At 38.6% G+C, this 19,412-nt stretch overlaps 1 protein-coding gene across 1 annotated transcript; it reads left to right on the top strand.

Moving 5' to 3' along the window:
• Nucleotides 1-754: 754 nt before the first annotated feature.
• On the top strand, nt 755-18,961 carry LOC113238717 (dosage compensation regulator; the record flags this gene model as incomplete). The annotated part of the gene is made up of 11 exons (XM_026475556.1): nt 755-882; nt 1,875-1,980; nt 2,543-2,698; nt 6,109-6,239; nt 7,680-7,849; nt 10,698-10,891; nt 13,270-13,384; nt 15,374-15,525; nt 16,610-16,801; nt 17,324-17,482; nt 18,781-18,961. Coding segments are annotated over 11 exons (1,684 nt in total), but the record flags the coding sequence as incomplete, so codon positions are not given.
• Between the last annotated feature and the right edge of the window lie 451 nt (nt 18,962-19,412).

Here is a 19,412-nt window from a genome sequence, read left to right as displayed (position 1 = left end):
ACAGAGGTTCCAGGTTCGATTCCCGGGCCGGAAGAAATAGCTATATAAATAAATGTTATGACCTACATTTATTTCTCCCGTGAGTTTGGGTGTAGTATTTGTGGTTGTCTATGTGTGTATCCGTGGCACCCGCGACACACGGTTTCCCTAGTGCGGGGCTGTGTTGAGTGTGTGCAGCGAGTATATAACCAGAAATAGAGACGAAATGTCATTTAATTTGTTTGAAAACTATTCTGCCAAATCATTACTGTGACAACTGTGATACGCGATTACTCCGGCATTTGTGAACCGATTTTGATGATTCTTTCTTTGTTGGAAAGAGGGTATCTCAGTATTGGTCTCGTTTAAATTTGAAGAAAATATTTCGCTTCTAAGAGTGGCAAACTAGGGGATGAATACGGTTTCGCGCACTTTCCGGTAACCTATTTCAACCTATTTCGACTGCCTCCGTGGCCGAACGGTTACCATGCCGGACTGCCACGCAGAGGTCCCAGGTTCGATTCCCGGGCCGGGAGAAATATTTGTATGGCCTACATTTATTTTTCTCGTGAGTTTGGGTGTAATTTGTGGTTGTCTATGTGTGTGTCCATGGCACCCGCGACACAGGGTTTCCCTGGTGCGGGGCTATGTTGATGTATATAGGTTGTATTATTATAATTATATTTCAATAAAGCTTGGCAAGATATAGATGCAATTCCACCAACTTTTGAGGTCGGTTTTTTTTATAAAAAAGTTATTGAATTATTATTTTTAGCTAAGCTTCGAACTCATCGAAGCCATTCTCAAGTACATAAGCACCCTACCCGAAGAAGGTGCAGTGTTGGTCTTCCTGCCAGGGTGGAATCTGATCTTCGCACTGATGAAACATCTGATGATGAACAGGTAAACAAAACTACGACGTTGATTCGAATGAACGCAAATTAAGTTTAAGCCGAGTGCATCTTTTAGAATTAATTTTTTACGACTTCGATGATGTTTGCATTATGAGCGCTGGAAAATAATGCAGGAAAATTTAAACATAGGAAAAGATATAACATATAAAAAACTTCCATTCGCTGCAAGAATTATATAAATAAAACTATTTGGTATATATCCAGCCAAATTCAGTCGGTCAGCCGTAACTTTAGTAGGAATTTAGCAGAAGTAGAGCTCCTTGTGAAAGAGCTCGTCCAAGTTAGTACTGCCACCTTAACTATTTCTGCCGCCAAGAAGTAACGTCAGCGTTATTGCTTGGCGGCAGAAATTACAGGCACATGGGCCTTGAGATCTTTGCGATTTAAAGCTGGGTGTGGCACTGCAACTGTTATGGACAGGCGTCCCGTCACTTGAAACCTCCCCGACCAGAGGCGTCAGTCTGTGGAGTATACAGAAATGAAAGACCTCATCCTGAGTGTCGAGCGGTGGGAATTAAATAGTAGATTTTAATTCATTAAAGTACCAGCTGACCATCTGTTGCCCTCCATGAAGGAGGAGTTTTGGCCAAATGGTGTCATGTAAGGGCCTCACCTTTACCGGGCACTTGCGTTGCGTTACACATCGCAGTCCATGTGCGTACATTATTAATTAACGTGTTTTTTTTATATTATTATGTTTGTTAATCTATGAAGTATGGGTCTATGTAACCTGAATATAAATAAATAAAATAAAATAAATATACCTTGTTATGAATAAAAACTGATTTCGATACAAGTAGGCTAACTGTCAAAGTAAGAATAAAGAAGACTGGAACGTGACGTTCTCACAATTCAGACATTATTGGCACAATTGTACCTTCTTCCATAATCTATTGATAAAATTGGCAACCCTGCAAATGTCATTTTACTCCGTCTTCAAAAAAGACAGACTATAGGGATGTACCACGTTTTCCGTAACAGGAACTTCGGTGACCCAAACAAGTATGTGATACTGCCGCTGCACAGTCAGATTCCGAGAGAGGATCAAAAGAAGGTTTTTGTCACACCGCCGCCTGGTATTTGCAAGGTAATGTGAACTATTTATTGTATTGCCTTTAAAATTTAAATATTTCAATATAGGATTTCGAAACCACTTTTTATTTGAACTCATCATATGTGGTAGCATTTGAAAGATTTTTCAAAATTCATACTAAATTTTGGCTCCATATAAAACATTCCATTAGCAAGAACTCGATATTTAAGCGTGCTGCCGGAATCCCATATAAAACACTCCATTAGTATGAACACGATATTTAAGCATGCTGAAAGAATCCCGTATAAAATACGATTATTATGTACACTATTTAAGCGTGGCGCTTAAAAAACCCTATATACCTCTACAACTAATCGAGTGATTAGTATCAAAGCGGTATTTAAGCATGCTGAAAGATTTCCATATAAAACAAGTTTAATATGGATACGACATTAAGCATGCTTAATAAAACCCATATGGAATACTCATTAGTATGAATGTGATATTTAAATGTATCTTAAAGAACCTCATGTAAATTATGAACGCGATGTTTGAGCGTGCAAAAGCCCATATAAAACGCAATGTGGTCCGACCTTAATGGAAATGAATGTTGCAGGTGATCCTCGCCACTAACATCGCAGAAACGTCAATAACAATTAACGACGTTGTCTATGTGATAGACTCGTGCAAAGCCAAGATGAAACTGTTCACGTCGCATAACAACATGACTTCTTATGCTACAGTGTGGGCCAGTCGGACTAACCTCGAACAGGTAAGGCGAAGTTTGAATAACCACAAGTAGTTGTTGTTGGAGAGTAAGTTAAAATCGGGAGAGAAACTTCATGTGTCAAATAACATTCACTTATTTCAAAACTGCAAAAACGTGCGTTTAGGGCAATTTACAATTTGGGCCCCAAAGTGTCGTTAAGAGATAAGTTTTAAAGAAATTAACATTCTTACGTAATTTACATTAAGAACTATAGTAATTTTTCATGAAAAATAGTCACAGACAAGACATTAATACGAGGAATAAAAATAAACTGGCTGATAGCAGTCTTCACAAATTCTTAAAATAATTTTTGAATGTTTATTTACCCTTAGAGCTTTTTCTCGTTCTTCTCGGGAATGAGTAATAGTTTTTTAAATTATTTTTTTGACAATCGACATGTGTGATCAGAGAAAATCGAGTAAATGTGTAAGCAGCAAACAATCGACAACGTATGTTTAGTCGAATGACACTGGAATTTAAATTCGCTATAGGTGTACAAATTTGTTAAATTTTAACCTTTATGCTCAGGCCGTACCGAGGCGGCCGCGGAAGCATTCCCTGCAACACTGAAACGCATCTGCAGCGCGTTTCGGTGTGGCGGGGTCCATATGAACTCGTACATTTCAAAAATTCCCGCGCCCGGAACGCTTTCGTCCGCGGCAGCCTCTGTGTGGCCTGTGCATTATCAAGTATCAAATCTGTAGGCTCCTTTATGATTTGACTTACTCTCAAGGAGAGTGTCGTGGGTTGCAAATGTTTAGTTTTTTTTATATTTCTAAGTTTATGCGAGATGTACGTTCAGATTTTTCGAGCATAAAAATTTTTTGCTTAATGTTGACGTAAAAAATCCTTAGGGCGATAATGTAATGAAAAAGTCCGTGGGCATAATTTAGGACATTACGATGATTAGATATGAGCGCCGATAATAGAACAACCGGAGGCGGCGCGCCGACGAAAAAGTGGCGGCGTGTATAGTGTACTTGTATAACGGTGTTTGTTTTTACGCAAACCGTTACACAAAAACTTTTTCAAAGGAAAAAAATAGTATAACTTTTTTTTAAATTTTTATCAGTTAGATCAGGCGCTCCGATCATAAGCACGCGCACGCTTCCGTATTGTATGTGTATTATTTACATATTAATGTTTTAAACGAAACATTTTCGAATATAAAGTCACTAAGTTTTATCAATCAATCAATCAATCAAATCGTTTATTTGCATAAAACATGGTGGTCATGATAACACAGTAATATACATATAAGTTCAAGCATGTTTCGCCCGAAGATAATTTAGGCATGCAAAATAAATGAAAAATAGGTCGTCACATGGTTACATTTACATTAAGTTATATATAATTAATTTAAATTCTTTTACATAAAAATTATTGTAGAAATTCCCTAATACTGTAATATACTTTATTCTTTAACAATTCATATAATTTAGTCTTAAATAATGTAATGGGCAAGTGTTTAATGTCATTTGGTAATCTATTGTAACTTCTGACACACATACACAAACAATTTTGATTATATTTTTCTACCTTAGGTACGTCAAAAAAAATTAGTCTATTGGGATTTCTATAATTTCGATGGTTCACGTCAATACTCTTAATAAACAAATGTAAATTATTTTTCACAAAAATGCTGGCTTCATAAATATATAAGGCAGGCAGGTGTAATAAACCAAGATCTTTAAATATAGGTTTACAGGATTCAAGCGGAGTCCTACCAGTAATGGCACGTATACATTTTTTTTGTGCCATTAACACTCTGTTTATATTCGTACCATTTCCCCAGATAAGAAGTCCATAACGTATATTATATACATATAACGTATATCATAGAAATGACCATTTCTGGCGTAGATATGAGATCTAACGGTGATACAGTGGTGACAGTGGGCTTGCTGAAAATCAGCGCCACGAAACGGTTTAAAAAAAAAGTATTGTGACTAAAACTGACCAAGTTCCGATTGCACCAGTCCCGACACGCATGACGGTGAATTAGGTACTGAATTATCAATTCTTTTAATTCAGTAATCAGTATCAATTGTTTCCGTTTTCTTTTTGTTCTTTTATTATTATTATTATATCATTATTTATTTTTGACTCTCGCTTCTCCGTGGGCCTAAAATATTAATTTATAGTCTGTTTCAATCCATTTTGAACAAAAAGTTAACAAACCTGTTTGGTTAAAGTTCTAAAGCAATCACTCAATAAATCGAATATACGTGAAAGTGTTACACTTTCACGTATATTTCGACTTGATATATCATCACTTTTTCCCACAAATTCATTTGAATAGCATCGTAAAATCGTATTTGAAAAATGGTAGTCTAAAAGTGAGGTTATTATTCATCTATACTTCTGTGACTTGCCTATGGTTGCGTAGCGCTGTTCGAAAAAAAAACATTCGGTTCAATCAATTAAAGTTTGGTAATCGATTATTAAATCGACCATTTCAATCGCAATCGAACGAGTATCATAGGGTCGTATTCTAGAACTCTACTCAATGCTCAAGTCAGGATTGCAATTGAAACACGAGCACTGGAAATACGACCCTAATGGCAGGGACTTGAGTATGATTTCGAGTGCTTTAAACCATACTCAAATCCTGACTTGAGCATTGAGTAGAGTTCTAGAATACGACCCTAAGAGTAAAGATTTGTAGGAGGATTTCAATTGAAATTTTAAATAATATGCTTATATAGGTTACGTAAGGAAAACCGCTAGTATGACTCAATTGAACAAATCGATTCATTCAATTAATTAATCGATTGTCAGTGACTTGTTTGTTTACTTTTTGTTCAAAATGGATTGAAACGAAGTATAGAATTGTTATTATTATTATTCCTCTGTCTTGTTTATATGCAAATTATATAGGGTGGCCGCAGTGGAGATGAAGTAAAGGCGAGAAAATATGATGAATAACTATATTAAATTTCCACAAAGGTATTTCTTAAACTAAATAATTTTAAGAACGTCTGAAGTTAGGTACATTAGGTCTAAAAGTACTTATACGAAAAAGATCTTAACTAAAGGAATTTAGTCTACGTCCGATGTTAGGAACGTTGGACCGAAAAGTGTCTCATAATTATAATTAAAATGACGAGTTTTGCATCGGTCACGTTGCAATGCACGGGGCGCGCGTTCCGGGGTGCGCGAATGCAAGTGCATTGAACTGACGTTTTAGGTATGTGTGTTATGCAAATCTGGATACATAACATGCATGTCTTTGCTTGTGTAATAAAAAGTTTTCTTTATTTCTTTCTGATGAAAAAATTTTACCGCAGAGATGTATAAACGGGTTAAAAATTATGACTTGTCTAGATATATCCCAGTAGATCCTATTCTGCTAGCTGCACGATTGATTGTCCGCGAGTGTACCAGTTGCAATGACCTTGAATCTTGCGCAGCGCAAAGGGCGTGCCGGCCGCGTGCGCCCCGGCGTGTGCTTCACGCTGTGCTCCCGCGCGCGCTTCGAGCGCCTGGACGAGCACCTCACGGCCGAGATGTTCCGCACGCCGCTGCACGAGCTGGCCCTCAGGTCGGTCTACGCCCCCTACCGACACACAACACCACACGCACAGTGCTTCTATTTTATTTTTTATATTCATTAGACAATACGGTTAAAATATGGAGGTAAGGTACAATAAGAGCTTTAATACTAGAAACTAAGTCTAGGATTCAATTATGTGAATAAATTTGGATCCCCGCGGTAAGATGCCCAAGGTGCTGGCAGCGTTCCTCTTTTGTATAGCTATGCTAATGCGTTGGGCAAGGTAGCTGCCGGCCCTTGGGGTTTCCTGGACACTCTATAAATTTTTTGAATAAAACCATTGACTTACAAATAAATGGACGACGGGTCTAATACAAAAACCACGAAAAAAATGTCCCAAGTCAACCTATTTAAACGTAGTGACATGTAAAGGAATATGAAAAAGCTAAAACGTTGAATTTAAATTGTAATGTCATCGCAGTACTGTCTAATTTTGCTTGCTTCGCTGTCAGTCGAACAAACGAAGACTAAAGCGTGAATGACGCTCTGTATACGATTTTAACGCCCTATAAGTTCGGACACTTTTTAGCGCGGACCCGACGTCCATATAATTGTAAGTCAATGAATAAAACCTATTTTCTTGAATGTCTCTCGGCAATCATCGGATTTCCGAATGCACACGAATATTAATTTCCATGAACATTAATTATTAGATTTATCATCTATTATTATTCAAAATTCAGAAGTACATACTTTATTGTTGTTTTGATTTCCGTGTGTACTATATAGAGCTGTAAAACTATTTCCCTGGTTTTAATAACATTTATTCCATGTCAATTAGCACATTAACAGAAATACAAAGGAAATAGTGCTCTTCTTTTATATAACTAATTATGAAAGAATATTTTTCCGGCTATAAATAATTTTAATTCACTCCACAAATATAGTAGATACTTCCCATTCAACTGATTCGCGTCAGGTCTGTACCAAAGGCTATATAAAAAGAATAGAGGCCCGACTACAGCCGAAACACGAAGTTAAGAAAATAGAAGCACACAAAGCTCGAATTTTACTGCATTCTGTTGACACATTCTGGTAACCGATCACAAGTTCGAAATTACATTTGCCCGAAATAAGGTATGCTCGAATTTTCAAAATCTCTAAAACAGATCACGAAACTGTTATTATTTCAGGGTATTTTGGACGCTTATCGCAAAGGAAAGATTAGGTTAGGTTTGCTATAAATTATTTCTTGATCTATTATCGACATTACGAAAATTCGAGCATACCTTATTTCGGGAAAATGTAACTTCGGATTTTTTATAAGTAACCGTTCAAATCGCATGACTGAGTACGAAAAGCCGTCAGAAATCTTCTTTCTTACTACACAAGATAACAGTAATTTATCAAGGCACTGTGAAATTGTAATAATTTCTTGTTTGCAATAAATATGACATTTATTGCATTGTTATAAATATTTGATTACAGCATCAAACTCCTTCGCCTCGGCAGTATAGGCCACTTCCTATCGAAAGCTCCGGAACCGCCGCCACTGGACGCCGTCATCGAGGCAGAAGCTTTGTTGCGGGAGCTGGGCTGTTTAGACACGCAGGACAACTTGACTCCGTTGGGGGCTATATTGGCTAAGCTGCCTATTGGTCAGTAGCCTCCTCTTAGTTCGAAATTGCTAAGTATTTGTGTACTTACACTGTGGCTAAGTGGCTCATATGTTCTGACCGATCGCCGTCTTTTGGAACATTCAGGATTTTGCTCCAATTCCTGACTTAAAGCTTGTAAAGATATATCTGCACTGTATAACTCCAGTGATAGCTGAGGTGTCCAACTGGACATTTTGACAGATATTTGATTGACCTATGTTTTTGTCACAAAGAGATTACAGACATCCTTCAAGTCGAAAATATGCTGCCATCCGTAGTCATGAGTGCAATCGGTAAAATTATCTATCTGATGTGGCATACCATATCCGGCAAAATCACTCCTAATGTCTAGTTCCATACTCTGCAAGACTATGGAACGTGTACTCAGCGACCGTCTCTTGTCATACGATGAAGACAACGACCTCCTCAGTGATCGCCAGTACGGATTTTGACGAAGGCGATCTACTGGGGATCTTCTTGTGTATGCCTGTCACATATAGAGCGAGGCTATAGAAAAGCAAGGCGAAGCACTTGCAGTGTCTTTGGACATTTCTAAAGCTTTTGACAGGGTCTGGCACGCAAGCCTATTAAGTAAGCTTCCCTCTTATGCGCTTCGCACTGACCTTTGCAATTGGATCTCGGATTTCTTGAGCGAACGTTCGATTCGAGTGGTCTTAGAAGGTTACTCTTCCGAACATATGGCGATTGATTTTCCTCAGGGTTCCGTACTGTCTACAACTCTCATTCTGCTGCATATCATTGATATGTTAATTCCAGGTACCTTTGCGTATGCTGATGACAGCACAGTTGTAGATTGGTACTTGACCATTGCAAGGGTCAGTGGAGAGGAAATCCAGTCTTGTCGATAGTCCATGGTTAGCTGTTTGGATTTGACGCTCAAGGCAGTCTCCGATTGGGGCGATGCCAATCTAGTCAAATTTAACGCTACCAAAACGCAGGCGTATCTATTCTCCACATAACGGAGTCCCTTTGAGCTGACTCCGAGTTTTCGTGATATATCCATACCGATAGCCGACTCTCTCCAGCTACTTGGAATGAACCTGTCGTCCAATTTGAACTTCGGCAGATACATTGAATCCATGGCCAAAAATGCAGCAAAGAAGCTTGGCATCCTTTCCAGGGAGAGGTGTTACTTTACAAGACGACAGTTGCTTCAACTGTACCAAGCGCAAGTCCGGTCGTGCTTGGAGTTTTGCTGCCACCTTTGGGATGGCTCTGCTACATACCAACTGGCCACTTTGGATTCAATTGATAACGGTGCCAAGAGGCTTATAGGTGACTCGGAATTAATGGAGGCGAAGCTGCAGAGCGTTGAACACCGCCGTAAAGTTGTCTTCTTATCGGTATTTTGTAGGATATTTCACGGAGAGTGTGCAATTGAATTACACGATTTAATTCCGCCTTCCCCTTGCCATCACCGGGGACTAGGCGTAGGCTTGGGTTCCACCCCTATGTTGTGGATATTCCAAGGATACGCACGAAGCGTTATGCTTCCACATTTATATGGCGAACGGCTGTGGAGTGGAATTCCCTGCCTGCAGACTTGTTCCCTGAACGATTTTATTTTTATTTATTTATTTATTATAGGAAAGCCAACATTATGAATACAATACAATAGCAAATATACATTACTGTTACAAGGTTTATAGATATATATACACCATACTTACTGGCTAACACAGCAAGCTTTACTGATTCATGGTTGTATGAAAATTAACTAACTATTCAAATTATAATCCAAAGCCATAAATATACTCTACAAATACGAGATAAAAAGTTAAGACAATTTATGTAAATCACGAGTTACAAAGTATATTAGTTACAATTTAGATAAAAATATTTTTTAATTTTCCTTTTAAAGGTTGCTAGTGAGTCACTAAAGATGTCGAGACTCATTACATTAAATACATTGTTATATTTTCTGACAATTCTATTTATAGGTGCATTAATACCCAAATTTGTTCTAGAAAATCTATGTTTGAATGGAGCAAAATTAATGGAACGAGCATTTCGTCTAGGGACTGTAAAGTTAATTTTTTGCAATATTTGTGGAGAATCTAATGAATTATTTATAATTTTATGTAAGAAGCATAAATCTAACATTGTTCGGCGGTTGGACAGAGAGAGAGCCCTATATCTAGATAGTTGGTCGGCATAATGAGGATGGGCATCTAGAACTCCTTCAGTGTAACAAACATGACGTAAGAACTTCTTCTGTACACGTTCAATCCTGTTGGAATGTATTTGGTAGAAGGGATTCCATGCTATAGATGAAAATTCTAAGACACTCCTAGACAAGGAGAAAAATAAAACTAGCTTTGTCATTGGATTTTTAAACTTTTTAGTGGAGCGTATTACAAGACTTGACATCCTAAATGACTGGGCTGTAATTCTGTCGATGTGTTGGAGGAAGTTTAATTTGGCCTACGATATAACTTGGGCCTTTTCAAGGCGAGAGTGAATAGGCATTATTTAGGTGTGCATGCTCCATCGTCGACCTCATTGTCACTTTCCATCAGGTGAGATGGAGGTCAAATGCGCACTTATATTTTATAAAAAAAACCCGAGCCGTGCAAACAGGCAAAATTTCTAGCGAACAAGCGGTCGAATCGCCTCGTAGAAGCCTCCGATGACCACAAGGCTGACAGCTATTTCAGCCAAAGAATATTAGCTACTCAAAGGGAAATGTTGCCAACCTTCTGGGAACGATACCCCAAACTGTCTGCGTTATTATTATTATAGTTTAGTTATTAGTTTGTGTTCAATAAAATATAATACTTTGTTGAATATTGCTTGTGTAATATTAACAAATCTAATTTGTTACCAGAACCCCGGCTTGGCAAAATGTTAGTCCTCGGTTTCGTGTTTGGGGTAGGAGACCCTCTAACAACTATGGCGGCTAATTCAACAACATTCCCTGAGATATTCGTCGTCGAGGGTAGACGCAAGCTCTCTGGACACCAGAGGGCGTTGGCTGGCGACCGAGCTTCTGACCACATTGCTATGCTGAATGCTTTTCAGGTATGTATCTTTGTCAGGCTGTATCTTTGCGAAAGAGTTCGTCCAGGGAAGTACTGATATCATACTTGTTTTTGCCGCCAAGCAGTAATGTAAGCAAACGCTTTTCGGTTTTGAAGGCCCAGGGTGCTGGTGAAACTACACGCACATGGGTCTTGTCAACTTTGTATCTCAGGGCGACGGGCGCAGTGGCAGTGCCCCATAGATCTTTGCGATTTAAAGCTTTGAGTTAATAATAACAGTTGCAGTGCCACTCAGAGGTTTAAATCGCATAGATCTTAGGGGCACTGCCACTGCGCCCGTCAGCATGAGACATAAGGGCGCGTTCCTATGTCGTGACGACAGATTGTCGTGCAGTTTACAGTGTCGTGACTTGTATATTTAAATGAAGTTGTTCACATAGCACGACACGATTAACTGTCGTTCACGATATTTTATCGTTACAACGACAAACTGTCGTCACAGTGGGAAAAGCTAGAACGACAGTCGTCAGACGATAAAAAAACGTCACGATAAAAACGTGACGACAGATTGTCGCAGCTCCTATTGTCGTCACGTTTTATTTATCGCTGTCCGCACGTATTCTGCTCCCTGCCCTCCAATCTTATACCCCGGGCCCTCTGCTCGCTTTGCAGTAACGTTGGGTCGTCGCTAGAGATAAGCAAGCGCCCGGGTTTTAACCGCTTTGATAACGCCGGGTTTAAATCGGGTTTAAATCCGAAATCGGGCAAAAACTATTAACTTCTAAATATTTGCTGTCAATTGAGTTTTGTTAAAATTTTAATTTAAATTTAATTATACATATTATTACAACATATTTCTTGCTTTATTATCAGGACATTTCGATTTACCTTTCTGTTGAATAGATTCGCTTGAAAAGTTCATCAATAAATTGATACAAAAAATCGTTAGATCGTATGCACTTGAATCGATCTTCATTGATAATCCACAGGAGTAACAAGTGGTGGGTATTATGTGGAGATGCCTCTTCTTCGTGTAATAAAAATATAGAAATTTGTTACAAGTTATTGTATATTATTTTGTTAGTGTTGGAATTAATACCAAATTCTGTACTCTTCGTTTCTGCCCACGATTTTGGGCAGAAATGGGTTGAAACTCGGCGTAAAGTCCTGGTGAAAACACGGGCGGGTTGATTGGCTTTTAAACCACTGCCCATCTCTGGTCGTAGCAGATATTGACAATACCGAAAAGAAAGCAACTTCGTATACCGTTTGACATAACCCTAATGGAATTCTTTTTAGTGGCATTGGATGTACCCAAAACATTCTTTTCTTTGTTTGCTTCCTCTTCCGCATTTTTAAAAAGGAATACATTATTAAAATTTCGTCTTCATCCATTTCGAGCGAACAGACCCTACCGGCTTCCAAAAGAACATACAAGCGACTGCAGTGCATCAAACTATTCTGTCGTGCAAACGACAAGGAAGCTGTCGTGAAACGATAAATTGTCGTCACGATCTAGTGGGAACAGCCGTCACGACAGTCGTTCAACGATAAAAAATCGTCCACGACAGATAGTCGTGATATGGGAACAGGCTAGACACGACAGTCGTCCAGCGATAATAAAACGTGACGACATAGTGGGAACGCGCCCTTAGTTAACAAGTCCCATGTTCCTGTAATTTCACCAGCACCCGTACTCTTCTACGCCGGAACGCTGTAATGCTAACATTATTGCTTGGCGGCAGAAATAGGTAAAGTGGCAGTACTTCCCTGGACGAACTCTTTCTTTCACAAGGTGCTCTACTGCTGCTAAAAAAAATAACATGTCATAAAAACATAAAATACAAATATTGTAAAAACAGACTACAGAGTCATAAAAAAATGTTTCACTGAACCTCTTATTTTTCGTATTTACAGGATGACAAGTTAGTTGTTGAATCTCATCATGATTATTATTATTTTTTTTAATTATAATGCACACACTCATCATAGCTCCGCACTAGGGAAACCCTGTGTCGCGGGTGCTATGGACACACACATAGACAACCACAAATTACACCCAAACTCACGAGAGAAATAAATGTAGGCCATATAAATATTTCTCCCGGCCCGGGAATCGAACCTGGGACCTCTGCGTGGCAGTCCGGTAACCGTTCGGCCACGGAGGCAGTCATCCATTCCATTGTCCAGAAGTAACTTATCCGTTTTTAACTTATACTTGTTCTATTGGGACGATTCCATTTTGGTATGAATGAGCGTTCTTGTATCTTCCGACAACGAACTACAAATTTGATATCGTTCTGTGCACAAAAGTTTTTGTTCCCGGGGACAATTCTTTGCGGTTTTTAATTTATAACGACAAAAATCCTATACCTACGGCTCTAGCCTTAAACGGTGTTGCGTTATTGGTGATTTCAGTTGTGGGAACGAGAGCACGCGAAAGGCGAAGAGGCAGAATTGCAATGGTGCGAATGGAAAGGCGTACAGCAGACCACGCTGCGGGTTACTTACGAAGCAAAATACCAGCTTAATAGTAAGTGATATGTGTACCTGTAGCAGGCGTTGACCGTTGATGTAAGGTTCTGGAGTGGTCAGACTAACCCATTGAACCCAAACCGTGTCCAAGGGCTGATCTGGGGTCAGGATCTGAGCTGATAAGGTCGCTGTGCTTGCACAAGTTATAGTGCCCTTCCAAAAGGTTGACAGGAAGGGACTCACTGTGTTATACAAAAACTTATTTTTCTACGGCACTGACCCCATTGAACTAACAACCTGGTTATGGTCACAGGCGCTGGATGTAGACGGCACAGGACCTTGGCATTCTATTAGGAAAGCTCATAGATGAAACTTATTAAGTAGTGGCCGTCTTTCGGGTGGATGATATCGACATCATTAATATAAAAATATACATCAAATAAAAAAAAAATAATTTCACACATTGCACTGGGAACACAAGCACTGGAAATACGACCCTAATGGTAGGGACTTGAGTATGATTTCGAGTGCTTTAAACCATACTCAAATCCTGACTTGAGCATTGAGAAGAGTTCTAGAATACGACCCTTAATTTCATTAAGAAAGAAGATGTCCATAATATTAACATTAGAACTAAGTCCAAACTCATGGTACCACAATTTCGTATGACTAAGGTAAACTATTATTTTCTAGGGAACTGTATACGTTTTTGAAATAAAATTCCGGAGCATATATTAAGACTATCATTTCCTAAGTTTCAAATTAAATTAAAAATATTTTCATTGATGTGCTAGATAAAGATGTATGGAAAAACAACACGAGTCTAGATTCCACACAAATATAATTCAAAGTGTATTCAATAGTAATTAATTTATTTGAAAAGAGCAATGCCCAGAGTTTCTTGCTTGTTCTTCTCACGGAAGTGAACGAGCAGTAGCTTAAAAAATGACCTTTTCAAGTGTAAAAATTTTACCTGTGGAATAAATGATTGATTGACTTTGACTTTGATTAGCCGGAAGACGTCCAGTAAGTAAGAGCTCCGTTGGAAGATACGTTTCTTATCAGAATTTCGCATTAGAGTTTTGAAATAATTGAGGTTTGTTATTGATGCAATGATCGAACAACATAAAGAAAAATTCCTTCGATCTCACTGGACTCGAACCAGCTTCTGTTGCCACACCGCTCTTACCAAGTGAGCTACAAATTGAGTCAGCAGATCTTTCAGAAGCCCTCGATATTTTTCCTTTAACGTTAGCGAGAGATATTGCTAATCAATATTTACAAAAAATAATTAATATATAATGTATATATTAATATATGCATAAGCATAGAATAGACCATTAACACATATTAATAATGCGGTTTCTAAAGGATTAGAACCCGTAAAAACATACAACTTTTCAGGAAAATAAAGTTTCGTCCGTAAATTCACTTCCATCTTTCTTTAAGTACAATCCCACCAATATCTTTTACAGTAGTCATTTTGTTTTTTCTTTTTTATTGATTATTATACCCAAACCGAATCGGTAACTTATTTTGAAAATCTGGTAGTTATTGCAAGTAGTAATAAACATTTTTTAACAAAATATTTGATTATATAGCTTTTGTTGACAATTTAAAGCATGGGTACCGAAACTTTTTGGCTTACCGCCCACTTAGGCAAGATAAAAAAAATTACAACGCCAACCACAACAAGTAATTGAAAACATTTATTTTCATATTCACTTTTTAAAAAATCACAAGAAAAATGAATACATATATGCAGTGTAGTTTATATAGATGATTCAGGTTTTTTTCCAATGCGGTAGCACCCCCAGGACAGCAATCACGCCTCCCAATTGCTTCCGAGTCCCCTACGTTAAGGACCACTTTAGGAAACAATGATTTAAAGGATGCTTGCCGCCACGGAGACTCAAACCATCGACCTTAATTGAGAAGCAGCCGTACATCTACTAGGCTACCGTTTTGCTTTTAGACTATTAACCCTTTCCCTGAAATCTGGTAAGGACGTTGGAAACGACACCAAAGATTATGTTTGTGCATCCAGATATTCTAACAACGACGATTGGATTCCCCGAGGAGTGCTGCATCCCGCAGCGCTGGAACCCGCAAGGACCAAACGCTACACTGGACTGTGTCGTTGCATTGCTGTGCATGGGGCTTTATCCGAACGTTTGCTTGCATCAAGGCAAGAGAAAGGTAACTTACAAGGATTATAACCTGCAGGCCTACCGCTTAACCGAGTCGATTCCTAAGGTAGATGCGCGGTGCGGGAGGAGAGGCAGTTTACGTAACAGTTATATCGCATTGCACATGGGACAATTTCAACAAGATTTTTTTAACGATATTCAATAACAAGTTGATTGAAAAAAGAAGACGTCGGTTCGAATCCGACCGGATCGAAGGAATTTTCCTGAGTGTTCGATCTTTGTATTAATAATTGTAACAAACTAGTGGAGTTATTTCACAAAAAATAATTGAATATCAATTCAATAAAAATTTAATTAATACAGTGAATAGCGACATCCCTCGCCAGGACTGATAGCTGTAAAGGTACTAACTGGGTGATAAATTTTTCATAGATTTCTCATAGATGACGCTACGACTAAAAAGTCGTTGAAAAACCAAATACAAAGACACGACGCAAACACATAGAAAAATTCGTGAGGTCCGTTGGTTCGTTCCGTGGCTTAGTTGGTATTGCGTCTGGCACGGTATGCAAGAAGACGTCGGTTCGAATCCGACCGGATCGAAGGAATTTTCCTGAGTGTTCGATCTTTGTATTAATAATTATAACAAACTAGTGGAGTAATTTCACAAAAAATATTTTAATATCAATTCAATAAAAATGTAATTAATACAGTGAATAGCGACATCTCTCGCCAGGACTGATAGCTGTAAAGGTACTAACTGGGTGATAAATCTTTCATTTCTCATAGATGACGCTACGACTAAAAAGTCGTTGAAAAACCAAATACAAAAACACGACGCAAGCACATAGAAAAATTCGTGAGGTCCGTTGGTTCGTTCCGTGGCTTAATTGGTATAGCGTCTGGCACGGTATGCAAGAAGACGTCGGTTCGAATCCGACCGGATCGAAGGAATTTTCCTGAGTGTTCGATCTTTGTATTAATAATTATAACAAATGTATACTATTTGAAATATCTCGCAAAATTACCCAACAGGCACATTAGTATATCTCTTTTATTGGTTGACAGTTTTTTATTTTATTTTAACGATAGTTTTTCTTTTTAACGTTGCTTTCATTTGCCCCAAAAAACAGGTCTTAACAACGGAAGGTAAACCAGCTCTAATTCACAAGACGTCAGTGAACTGTTCAAACTTCGAAATAAAGTTTCCATCACCACTATTCGTCTTCGGCGAGAAAGTTCGCACTCGCGCTATCAGCTGCAAACAAACAACAATGGTTGCGCCTCTGCATCTACTGCTGTTCGCCAGTAGGAAGGTTGAATGGGTAAGTAAAGTATCTGTCTTAACTTTGCAAAATTCGGGATTGGGAAGGTTTTGCATTCGCTCTCTTAGCTGGCTACGATTGCGCCTGTGCATCTGCTACTTATAGGCAGTTGAAAAATTGAATTAGTAGTAGTCCGTAGTCCTTTCATGGTCCTTTTCCATGGTCCCGGGTTTGATTCTCGGGCCGGGAGAATATTTGTATGGCCTACATTTATTTCTCTCGTGAGTTTGGGTGTAATTTGTGATTGTCTGTGTGCTTGATAGTATGCTACACGCCTGTCCATAACAGTTGCAGTGCCACTCGGAGCTTTAAGTCGAAAAGATCTAGGGGCACTGGTAACAAAACAAAACCGGAACCCAGTAATGCTGACATTACTGCTTGGCGGCAGAAATAGGTAAGATGGCAGTACTTCCCTGAACGGACTTTTTCATAAGGCGCTCTAGTGCTACTGTATTATAAAGTTTTTAGAATTATATAAAGTGTGGTGTTAAATGTAATAAAAATATATTCCGCACTTTGTAGGTGGATAACGTGGTCCGCCTAGACAACTGGCTGAACTTCGAGATGTCCCCGTACACGGGGGCGATGGTGGCAGCGCTGCGGCCCGCCATCGAGCGGCTCGTCAAGCGTGCTGCCGCCGAGCCCGAAACAGCGCTGCAGTTCTCGCCTAATGAACAAAAGGTACGGACGAAACAGATCTGGGCCCCAATTCTGTAAAGCTTAAATCAACACAGTTGTGTGTCGATACAGTGCCAATGGCAGGATTTTGTACGTTTGGTATTCTGCTAAAAGTTAAGAGTAGGTAATATTCAACTACCATTATTTTTTGGTATTTATCTGCTCTTCAGTGATGAGTCGATTTACGCACATCTATGGTGTAGTCATCGAGAATATAACCAGAAATGGAGTTGTCACAGTAATGATGTGGCAGAATAGTCTTCAAACAAATTAAATGACATTTCGTCTCTATTTCTGGTTATATACTCGATGGGCAACCTCGATCGTTCGTGATTGACTCAACTACCATTACAACAAGATTATAGCAGAATAACAAATATTATCATAATTGCAATGTGATGTCAGTGGAGTCTCAATGGAATTACAAGAAAATTACTTGAATTACTTACACAATAAAATAAAATTACAGAATTACTTGCTTCAAAAACGTGAAAATTGGGGAACTGCAGTATTTTTTCCCCAATTAAAAATACTTTTTCCCTAAGTACGATATTAACTAATATAAAATCACCTCTATAATTATTTTATATAATTATTTTTGCATTTCACACAAAGGGTCGAAAATATTGATGTACAACTGTCTAAAAGTAAAATGCGCGCGTGCGCCATTTTGTCGTTGCTTTTATAACCGTTCTCACCTCACTCCACTTGTACAGTGTTGCCAAGAACTAACCGATAAACTTATTCATTTTACATCAGAAAGTTACAATTGTTTATGAAAATATAAATAACTAATGTAAAACGGTAGCCACGCGACTTGGGACCTTACACCTCTTGTACTCCTACAATCCTCCATAAATTAATTTAAAATGAACGCAACGAACAAGTATAATAAAATAAATATGTATGTCCAAAAGTAAATAATTGTTATGGTAAAATAACAAATAGATTTCTTGCGAATTATATTTAATAAATTAGATTTTTTGAGAGGCTGAGAATTGTTAAGTAAATTCACTTTGAAGAAAAAATTAAAATGAATACTTCTTGAAAGCATGTCAATTTAGTTAAATTCTATACTGGTTATGATAAATATGTACTAATATGTACTCGTACTAGGTATACTATATAGTTTTGTGATAGTAATCTCGCCAACAAACTGCTTTCGCAGTTTGATGAGAAATTTTATTGATGTTTTCTTGTAAGCCTTATTTATATGAAATAAATAAAAAAAAATATTAGGAAGTAGTTTGTTATGTTTGTGTAGTATATCAAAGAGAGATAACAGCTTTTTTCTCTTTCAGTTGGTGGACGTTATAAGGGCTCTATGCACCATAGAGGCCGGCGACTTTAACATCACGCGCGACGTCAGCGCACCCGCCTTCCATTCCGACGGGCCCAAGCGCGGGGCTAATAATACCAGAGGCTGGGGGACTAGTGGACCCAGAGGTGGGGGAGGATTCGGGGGAGGATACGGGAGTCAAGGTCAATACTATTTTGAATTCGGTGTACTTTACTAGAATAGCGGCTTGTCTCATAAACTCCTGGAGGCTTAGCCCGTGCTGCTGACCAAGTGATGAGACGAACAAGTCGTGCGCCTGGTGGTAAGCGACACGACTGTCTACAGTGCCACTCAAAGCTTTAAATCGAAAAGATCTGAAGGGCACTGCCGCTGCGCCCGTCAGCCTGGGACATAAGTTGAAAAGCCCCAAATGCCTGTAATTTCAACCTTACCTCTTAAAACCGCAGTAATGACACTCACACACACAAAACACACATACACACAATTTTGTTTTATTCCATTACTTTCTTATATTATTAAAATAATCAGTTATAAAACCCGCTCTCTGTAATTTAGAACATGGTAACGCTCTCATATTATGTAGAATACAGTGCGAAGTCCGGTTGGTGGGTGCCTGGAGATCCGTAACACAGG

The sequence above is a fragment of the Hyposmocoma kahamanoa genome, unplaced genomic scaffold (assembly GCF_003589595.1).
Source record: "Hyposmocoma kahamanoa isolate Upper Pololo Valley unplaced genomic scaffold, ASM358959v1 97840, whole genome shotgun sequence".
NCBI lineage: Eukaryota > Metazoa > Arthropoda > Insecta > Lepidoptera > Cosmopterigidae > Hyposmocoma > Hyposmocoma kahamanoa.
The sequence above is the reverse complement of the archived record's forward strand: the minus strand, read 5'-3'. Positions and strand labels throughout refer to the sequence as shown.